Source organism: Halichoeres trimaculatus, unplaced genomic scaffold, assembly GCF_033239565.1.
Source record: "Halichoeres trimaculatus isolate MK-OKI-2021-1 unplaced genomic scaffold, fHalTri1.1 fHalTri1_scaffold_20, whole genome shotgun sequence".
NCBI lineage: Eukaryota > Metazoa > Chordata > Actinopteri > Labriformes > Labridae > Halichoeres > Halichoeres trimaculatus.
Window position 1 is genome coordinate 5,407,126 of NW_027437198.1, and position 10,248 is coordinate 5,417,373.

General features: G+C 41.8%; 1 protein-coding gene across 1 annotated transcript; it reads right to left on the reverse strand.

Annotated features, from left to right (window-relative positions):
• Positions 1 to 4,024: 4,024 nt before the first annotated feature.
• LOC141809849 (meteorin-like protein) lies at positions 4,025 to 7,934 on the reverse strand. The gene is made up of 4 exons (XM_074697062.1): positions 7,508 to 7,934; positions 6,534 to 6,943; positions 4,888 to 4,947; positions 4,025 to 4,779 (listed from the first exon to the last, which is right to left on the reverse strand). The coding sequence occupies exons 1-4, from the start codon at positions 7,609 to 7,611 to the stop codon at positions 4,442 to 4,444; spliced, it is 912 nt and encodes a 303-aa protein (XP_074553163.1). The 5' UTR covers positions 7,612 to 7,934; the 3' UTR covers positions 4,025 to 4,441.
• Positions 7,935 to 10,248: the final 2,314 nt, after the last annotated feature.

The following is a 10,248-nucleotide window of genomic DNA, read 5'->3' on the forward strand; positions in this document are numbered from 1 at the left end:
TAATTTATCTGTAAAAAGCACCAAAAACAACATTTTAAGGGAAAGATGAAGGTTTTCAGCTGATAAGATATCACACACTATATATTTTCTTTCACATCTTGTTTTACCAGAAACTGAAAGTGAAATTTAAAGAAAGGGATATAGAGCAGAGACGCACAAAGCAACAGAATGTGGCCTGAGTGAGAGTTAAAGCAGGACTCACCCCTTTAGGCCTGGGATTCATGAGACCTGATGGTTTCTAGATGACAGCAGCCGTGACAATGGTCATTATGTCTGCCAGAGGCCTTGTCTCTGCTGGGCCATTGTGTTGGCTCCTTTCAGCACACAGTCATTTACACTTTCATTGGCAGCTATTTAGTCGTCATAAAAAGTTCAACACACCAATTTGTGAGCGCTGCCCAGCCAGGGAGAAGTGTGGAATAGGCTAAGAAAGCAGTTTCTTTAAAAGTCAATTAATTGTTCTCCTCTTGTGGGAGGAGCTGAGGGGGAGGATCCCTGGGCTTTGGGGCCTCACATCTGTCCATTTGTCTTCCCTTGGCTGTGATGCAGGGGCCACACCACACTAAAGAAAAGTCCAATTCAGCCTGCTCAGATTTGCCCATTTTAGGAGATTTGGTGTTTCATTTGATAGTAGGGCTCTCCTATTATCATAAGAATCTGATTTCAGAGGTAGAGATGGGATGCAGAAGGAAAAGGGACCAAATAAGCTTGTAGGACACTTAAGATTCAAATCCCATTGGCAGTTAAATCACAGATTATGCAGGATATGACGCTGAGCAGAGGCTCTAAGCTCATTTGTGCCTTTATCACCATCTTTAAAAAGAGCACAGAGAGCAGCTCATGAAATTTAGATTTTGATGCACTGTTTCATGAGCTCTGCTCACTTCATTTCACAGCTCCATGAGCTGCCCAGAGTCTCAATTCAAATAGGAAATTACCTGCAAATGAGTGTTTTTCTTTTCATTTCTTTTCTTTGTCTATTGTTGCTTATAGGGGCAGTGAGGAGTTTCTGAGTGGTATTGAAAAAGTCCTTGGTCTAGATATATGCCTGATCGTAATCCACACTTTGAAATGAGATTATCAGTGCCAATAATGGTTATTTCTAAATGCTATTTCTCTACTACTCGTTTGAGCATTACAGAATTGATTGCCGACATGTCGAAGTCTCTATGACAACACTACCCCAGCTGATGGAGTTTAGTGGTGAGAAGAGAGAAAAAAAAGACAGAAGAGCAGCAGAAAGCTGAACAGGACAGTTATAGAGCAAGGGCTAAAGGCTAACACAGGAGCTAAACTGTTTGTGATAATGTTCATTCCAACCCACAGTCAGCAGTTATTCTGCAGTGGTCTGTTCAAACTTGAGAGTCTATCATTAAAATGAAGAGTGAGGTTACGTTAGCTCTAATTGGTAGATGACTAGCAGGACATAACCAGGATTTACTGATGTTACACATTACAGAAATGTCTTAGAGCACCGGGCTGCCAGCTGCACTGAATATAAACAACGTATCTGTAAGCAACACGTTGGCCTACAGATACGTTGGCGCACCAGGCTGACGATAGCACTACATATAGCCGACTGCTACTACATATGCTTGGTGTCACGTTTCCAACCTTAGCTGTGAGTCACTGAACCAATGTATACTTTTCTTGGCATGTTGTATTCCAGTGGAAAGTTGCCTTGAACAAATAAAATTTGTTCCCATTCAATTTTCTTTTTATTCCAAAACAAACTATCACCTCGCTAAAAGTAATTCATCACAGTGTGCGTGAGAGAAGGTAGTGTGGCAGTCCAACAAGAAAACAGATCCTCCTCACAGCACCTTCAAGGGTATTTAGGGACATTTTTATCCTTTTACATAATTTTTTGCTTTATTTTTGGCCATAACTTTTGGTGTGTTACTCCAATTGGAATGATCCTTTGTAAAAAAAAAAAAAAAAAAAAGGTTCTAGTCATGAAAAATATTAAAATTTAGATTTCAAAATTTCTTGTAGGTTAACGGACACTGGAGACAAATTTGCTACTCCTTGTGGTATTTTGAAGACATACATGTCCTTGATCCAAAAAGTCTTATAAAAACATATCAGATTTATATTTTTCTGCATGTTTTTTTCCTTTTCTTTATATTCTTGACATATTGTTAATAAATTTGTGTTCATCTGAGAACCAGGACACCTCCTGATCCTTTCCCATCAACAAACTGTGCGTAAAAGGTGAGAGGAATATGGTGTCAGATTTGAAGGTATGTTGGTCAGACAGATAACACCTCATTTCCGACGGTACCAACACGGCTCACTGTAATACAACAAATATTATTCATTATTTACAATGGAATCACTCAATGGAGTACAGGATTAATTAGGGAAAGGTATCAAATCGGTATTGGCAATGCATATCATGAAAAAATTGGATTGGATCAGAAGTCAAAACATCTGTATCAGAACATCCCTGCAGAGGACCCTGCTCATCCTGCATGTGAGTGGGTTTCCAAAATTGGGCAAAGCTGGTCTCACAGAACAGCAAGACCACCTACTATGTACCTGCTGCCAGAGGTTTTGTGCCAGGGCACCTACGTTATGTCACTTTGCATGTCAAATATGATACGAGTTTTATACAGCTGGCATCCATAAATAAGATAAAGTGCAACCAAATTGGCATGTCCATGTGCATCCAACAGACCACCACTTTTTTTTTTTTTTTTTTAATCTGCTTCAGGGACAGGATAAGCAGTTCAGAAAATGAATGAATGTTCCGCTTCAGGGTTGAGCTTCCCTTCCCTCCTGTTTATTTCCTGTGTCTATGTTCAGTGTATGTGTCTATGTTCAATTTCGACCCGAGTGCTGATTGTGGTGGACAAAATAGTTGTAACATGGAAAATAAATGTTCATATTGATAAACTCAATCCTGATCTGAAGAAAATGTTTGTTGTTGAACCATTGTATTTAGGCTGAGAAACTCCACAAGTAGGGCCTCGCTAGACAAATCTACCAATTCTTCACTGCTTTATGTTGCGAAAGAGTTAAACCGTAAGTCTGTCATCATTATTCTGTTTTACTGCATAAGTTATATCCAAATACTAAAAAAAGAGTTCTTGTACTCAATAAAAATATACCTCTTAGTCCACTGAATTTATAGGAAACCTTCAGTTTGTTTGCTAGTCTATTTTTTAGATCCAGGTATATTATGTAAAGAAGGATGAATACGCTATTTGTCAAAATATCTTTGATATATGCAATGGGAATTCACAAGATAACTGGCTACAATTCCGTAAAAAGGATACGCTTCAACCCTAGCGCAAAAAAAATAAAATAAAATGAGGAGCACAAGAGGAGGCTCTGCTTGAGAAGTTGGCAGTGAGAAGTTAGCCTGCATGCCTTATTTTCTTTAAATAATTTTCTTTGTACCTGGCACCTTTATTCATGGCTGATCTGAAGCAGACAAAAAGAGAAAGGAGTGGGGGGTCTTGTTCTTAAAAGATTGTTTCTGGCAGAGAAACTCCTCAAGTAGGGCCTTGCTAGACACATCTACCAATTCTTCACTGCTTTATGCTGCAAAAGAGTTAAACTATAAGTCAATCTTCATGATTCTGCTATACAATTGGGCACTGTAACGCACACACCAGGATTTCAGGGCAGTGATGTGTAATAGACCACTGTGTTCAGCCAATGTTTTAAGATAATAAATAAAGTTATTTACCTGAAGGTCAACACATTTATGTGGCTACAAATCAATCTTATTAAACTGCAAAGTTTGTCTTGAACCAGAATCTACATATTGTAAAACTTCTTATGGCAGCCTCAAAGCTGTTAAATGACTGATTAATAATTGAACCTTAAAAAGGCAATTAAAATGTATTTTGTATTTCTCATAAAAAGGGATATATGTAGAATGATTATTTGAGGAGTCCTAGGAGGATTTATTTCACATAATATTCCCAAAAACCCAGAAGAAAAGCCAAAACATGTAACTTGGAAGTCATAAAGTCAGGATTTTAAATTTCAGCAAAGACTCAGAAGATGGACGTCACAAATATTTATTTACCAGATGATTCACTCTGAACCGAAGAGGGAGGTGCAATCAGCAGTTTGTCAAAGGGCAGTTCTCACACAGAGGCAGCAAAGTGAGCGACGGTTAATGTGGGGAGAAGCACAAAGGAGAGCAAAAACCCAACCCCTTTCCAGTCTCCCAGGACGGAGGGCGGCGAGGGAGAGAGACAAAGGCCGATCCTCAATGAGCCCGAGCGCGGGAGGCCCCGCTGTTTGCTCTGCTCTGCTCCCCTAAATGTGTCTTTCACCAGTGATCCACGTGCTGTGTCCTTGCTGGTGATGTTGGATGCCACCTTGCTGGCACATGTCAGCATCAGAGGGATCCCATGGTGCCAGTGCAGGGGTGAGGATGCCTGTGGATAAGGACTCTGAGCGCTAAAGCAACCGCACTTCCTCAGTTCAAAGGGAAGTCGCAGGAATTTTCATGTGCCGCCCAGGCGGTCTGGTACACGGACAGGAAGTCTTTGTATCGCGGGGCACACCCTAACCAGGCTTCCCCAAAGTGTTCTGACCCTGTGAAGAGGAAGTCCCCATCCCCAGGCTTCACGTGGCACTGAAGGTGAGTGTGGATGTGTCCACGCCACGATCGCACTGACAGGGAGGATTCAGGGTCCAACAGTTCTTGCTCAAACGCTCCACTGCGCTGCCGGTACACCCGGACAGCCGACACGTCCACTAGTGATGTCTGACGTTCAGAGTCATGGGAGACATTTCTGATGGAGCCTCGAACCACTGAAAGAGGAAAATACAAAACAATTTCTTCAAACTTCAATTCTGTTATAGCTGTTTACAACAAAACAAACTCATGCTTGGAGAACAGGATCATGCACATGTACCCACCAAAGTCACTGTTGCAGATGGCCATGAGGAGTTCAGAATCATTGCAGGGTCTGCACGGAGCTGTGGATGGAGAAAAGAAGCACAGAAAATGAAGATAGTGTTATGACACACACAATGCTGACATTTACGATGCAGCTGTCCTGAAACAGATCACTCACAAATTCTATTCTTGAATTTCCAAGTTTTCCCCAACTCTTCATCAACCATTGACCAAACACTGATTGATACCTTCGAACTGATCACCCCTCCTCCTCTCCCCATCGTATCACTGACCTAAAACCTGACTCTATTCACATCGAAGAGTGAAGAAACCAGGGGTAAGATGAAGGAATGCTACCCCTTTAAGTCCTCTACCCACCACATCAAACAACCTCTCACTAGTCTTGACCCCCGTCTTTGACTCCTATTGTATTCACCTAATTGAGCGACCCTGTGCCAACGCTGGAGACTGCAGGAGTCAAATTCTTCATCCAGACTGGCAATGCCGAAAAGATGAACCAGCAGATGTCTATTATGGACACAGAGTGACATCAGTGCGCTGGGAGAGGCCCGCACACATGGATAAATGCTAATAAACAGACACCCACAATGAGAAGGCATGTGTGGAATCCCTGAAGTATTTGCAGACTCGATTCAGATCCCTCGGCCTGTTGCCCTCCAGCCACCCTGGGGTCTGCCCCATCCTGCTTTGTCCTCCGATGGAAACCAGACAGCCAGACAAAACACAAGACTGACCAGCAGCTGCATGCTCCGCTCGCGGTCAGTAATTGACTGGACACTGATTTTTCCACACATCAGAACTGGTCGCTCCCTTCACTTCAGAAGCACTTAATGCACAGCATGACCCTAAGACTGTATTTGAAATGTTGATGCCAGTTTTAATGAGGCACCCTTTATGTTCTTTACAAAGTGACTGTGAAACTTTTTTGGTTGTTTCAACCTCAGTGACCCCTGTGGACAAAGTTAGACCTCTTATTCCTTGGCTGATCTTGTATGTATTTTCTGATTTAAAAAAACACCCTGATGCCTTTACAGCCAAATGTAAGGCCATCTCTAGATTTCTACAGTTGAAAATGCAGGGCTGGTTTGGCAGGGTGATTAGTTTGACCTCAGCCCTGTGGCAGTAATAACAGCATCTATAGAAACAATCAGGCCTGGTTGTAATGGTGTTGTTTAATAGTGTTAACATCTTGTTAAAACTCCTTGTATGACCTTTTTTATCCAATTTAGCCACTTTTAAACCAATAAGAGTCAAAATCTGTTTGAAAAATCTTATTGAATATCTTAAAGATTTCTTTGAATTCCTGTTCTTGAATTATGGCCGACACCTGATATCCCTCTAGTATGATTAAGTTTCCATGCTCTTAGTTTGAAAACCATTTTAAAGAACATTTTGTTAACTGAAGTTGACATCACATCACCATACGACCGTGCTCTATAGGAGAAGTGTCCATAACGTTCACGCAGACTTTGCCAACCTGGCAACCCAGAAGTTGTCCTTATTATTTCATATAAACTATAAATTAGCCAATTAGAAGCCACTATTGAATTTTAGAACTTCATTTCTCATTACTAAGGGCTTCCTAATTCATTCAACTCTGTTTGTGTAAAGGCCGCCGAGCCTCCCTGGGACCGGGTCTACTCACTCTGGAGCCCGTCAAGGCCCAGCTTGTCTGCATCGCTCCTGTTTCCCAGCAGCTCGTATCTGAAGCCCATCGTGCGCCTGCTCCAGGCTCCTCCGCTCTGCGGACTGGACTGGAGGTAGATGGCGGGCCTGCGGGGACCGTCCGCCCGGAAACAGAAGACCTGCTGCTGCTCAGGCCGCCCGGCGTCCGTCAGCAGCAGCTCCAGCTCCCCGGAGCGCTCGATGAAGACGCTGGCTCCGCGGAAGGATGGAAACGGTTTGATGCACACTGTGGTGCGCCGGGCGGAGGACAAGTTGGGCTCCAGGACCACCCGGAGAGCCTGACCCGGGTAGACCCACCTCACCGAACCCTCTGTGCAGCGCAGGCGCACCTGGAGCACGATCCTCGAGTCCACAGCAGCTGCAAAACCGCTGGAAAACAAACAAGAGGTTAGCCTTTAATTGATTCACCAGTTTGAGGAGGCTGCCCAAATTGAAACCACACTCCAAAAGATCATTAGACCCCCTTCGTTAAGAATAGCCTCAAGGAAATGTTAAAATTATGTACTAATTTGTTATTATTAATCAGTTTTATTTATCAGGTGTAAATCACTCACAATCCAGTGATCATCTGACTGGATTTATCTTATTTTCTTGAGTTATAATCCCGCCCTAGCTGCAAATACTCAAATATGCATTAAAAATGTCTTTTATATTCTCTCATGCATGCATCTGCAAACAGAGCCGAATTGTAGGAAAAGATTTAGCATCAACTTGTTGGTCTGCAGCTTTCTGAAAAGCATTGCCTCAAAATTTAAATCCAGTTTTCAAAGCACCGCAAGCCATTTTTTTTCGCAACGAGAAAATTCAGTAGCCAAGTCGTCAACATTTGAACCATCTGTTGGAGAATTTATTGTTACAATGTCTAATCAGCCCATCAACTATTTAAATTTTTAATTACTGAGCATGAAAGAGTGCAGTGTTTGAGTTCCTCACCTCCCGGTCCAGTTGCACAGATCAGCTGCACAGCTCCACAGCTGAAGGCTCAGCATGAGCATCCAAAAAATCATCGTCCTCTGCACCATTTCACCCCCAAACATAGACACACAGAGGAGAGGAGAGGACGGCGGTGCATGGCTGGACGGGTTGTCTGTGCGTCAGTGTGTGTGCGCGCACAAGAGCGATCTGCTGCACAGACTGATGAGTCTCTCTGTCCCTCCTCTGAGCCAGTTGTTGGGCTCGGCCCGCCTCCGCAGGTCTTTGCGCTCTAAAGAGGCAGTCTAGATTCTGTGAGCCATGTTTCAACGTCATCTGCATCTTTCTGCACTTTTTCTAAGTCTTTCTGCTTTCAGTTACTCTAAAATTGCATTTATTTATTTATTTATTTATTCATTAAATGTATAACTTTAGCTAGTTAGTTTACTTGTTTTTTTTGTACGTTATAGATAAAATGTCATAACAAAAATCCAAAGTCACAGAAAATGACGCACTTCTCCTTTATTTTTTCAGAAATTACTGATCCTTGAAAACCTCACGTTAAAAAAAAATCTAATTATTACATAGAATTATTCAAATAAAGCGTGCTTCCACTTTTAAAAGTAACATTTATTTGTATTTGTTTCTATGCTTTAGCTCCACCTAGTGGCAATCAGAGTTTCCACATCTGGGCACAAAACCTGCCCACACCCTTGGCCCAAAAGCAGCAGAGGCAGCAGCAGGAGCCTGTAACTCAACAGCCTCTTATATTGTACACGAAACTGGAATGCGTGACCAGCTTTCACCAATCATTAATCCACGGTGGATGTTTCACCTCCCTTTAACCTGCAGGGGTCTTTGTGAAATAAAAGAACCAACTTGGCACGGTTTCAAGTTGTTTGCTGATGGCGACATCTTGTGGAGGTTTCGGGACTCTGTGAAGTGTTGGAGCTGCTTCTCACGGCTCACACTCAGGCCCTCGGGCAGAGCCGGATCACAGGGTTAAGGTGCTTGATGCCTTTGCGTAAATTACAGTCATATGGTGAATTAAGCCGGATGTTTTCTCAGCTGCAGGAGGGGAAAATCGCAGCTTAGTTCAACAAATGTTGGAATCTTCATGAGATAAAACGCCAGAGCTAAAAAGTGCACGATCAAGACAGTGACAGTTTTACAAACGTGTGAAAGTTCGAAAATGTGGTCCAAGGTCACTGTGCAGACTTATATCAGGATTATTCAGCAAGATGCAAATGTAAAGAATTAGACTTTTGTGTTCCTGTTTAACCACAACACCAGCTTCAGAGATTATCCAACAATCTTTGTCATTAAATTGGTCTGAAGCGCCTGTTAAAAGTGATGAGCCTTGAACCAGACGCAGCTTCCTCTCAGGAGTACCGGACGGTCACATTGGGTCCTGTGTCCCAGACAGACAAAGCAAAGTCACATGAATGGAGGCTTTGTGCGTGAAAGAAGTGGCCTCTTATCGGCGCAGTGCAGCCGGGATCCTTCTAATGCTGTGTGAAGGCCTGAAATGGAGCGAGGTGATGCAGATTGTGCTGTAAGGACACACTGTCACCGATGGGACAATCATGCGTCATCTGTGGCGCGCCAAAAATGGGAAAACGTCACACGGCAAATCGTAGTCCACACAAAAAGAAATCGAGGTCAAACTTTGGGGAAACCTTCAAAGTCTTTGCATTGATCACTAAAGATTAAAATATGTGTTTAGATAATTAATAATCCGAAATGAAGCCGCACCTGAAGTCACGCTCTCACGTTTAAAGGCCTTACTCGCCCTTTAAGCCCTGTCCGTCTGCCCTGACCTGTCTGACAGCTCTGGTGATCATGATGACACTGAAACACAACCATTCGTGAGCCGGATAAATGAGACACCAAAGCTTCACAGATGTGATTCAAGCTTTAATTCTCTTGAGATGTGATTTTTGGTTATACGATTGATTCACAACAAAAGCAAATTCTCTTTAACTTGAAATCAGGCCTTTGTTGTTTGGATTAAACCCGAAAGGTGTCACTGGAGCAGGATGATGTTCCGCTCCATAGCTCCAAACCAGACGGGTATTTTATTCTTATTGAATCCAAATTGGGGAGATTATAATCTGTTGGTTGTGATCTCTTGTTTCCAAAATCTATATCAGAAAAAATCATACAAACCAAAAACTTGATCAGGGTGAATTATCAGCGATTTTTTCATTCTAAATAATTGTAAAGCCTTTTTTTCTAAATGTCATATTCTACCGCCAGATCCATCACTTTCAGATTAAGGGTTTTGAAAAAGGAGAAGACTTTTGTGCGGCGTATAGATGTTTCTTTTTTTTCTTTTTTTATGCCCTTTTATATAATGGGATTTTCTTTCCTTTTAGTGTTTGGTTATGTCGCTTATTTTGACATAGTTCAACAATAAAAACAAATCCCTCAGATATTTTTTTAAATTATTTTTTTATGCATTTATTTTTATGTATATTGGGGTTTTGTTTGAGTTTTGGTTAGGAGTTGTCACAGAATAACGTCCCACTTTTAATAAATAGGCGAAGGACATATTTTGTAAAAAAAAATAAAATAATAATAATAATAATATCGTTGTTACTTAATCTTGTCATAAAGGGAGGCTTAGTCAACTTCAGTGTATATTATTACAGTTAATCTCGTGGAATTGTTTGTCAAACGCTATCATGAAATTATTTGACAACAACAGAAAAAAGCATCCTTTATGGATCTGGATAATCAGTCAGTGGAGAAAATGAAGA

Excerpts from the sequence above, each read along its gene's own strand:
- LOC141809849 (XM_074697062.1), bottom strand. The coding sequence starts at position 7,611 with ATGTTTGGGGGTGAAATGGTGCAGAGGACGATGATTTTTTGGATGCTC. Across the intron at positions 6,944-7,507 it reads CTGTGCAACTGGACCGGGAG|CGGTTTTGCAGCTGCTGTGG; the intron begins GTGAGGAACTCA and ends TTTGTTTTCCAG. Across the intron at positions 4,948-6,533 it reads GGGCCTTGACGGGCTCCAGA|CTCCGTGCAGACCCTGCAAT; the intron begins GTGAGTAGACCC and ends CTCCATCCACAG.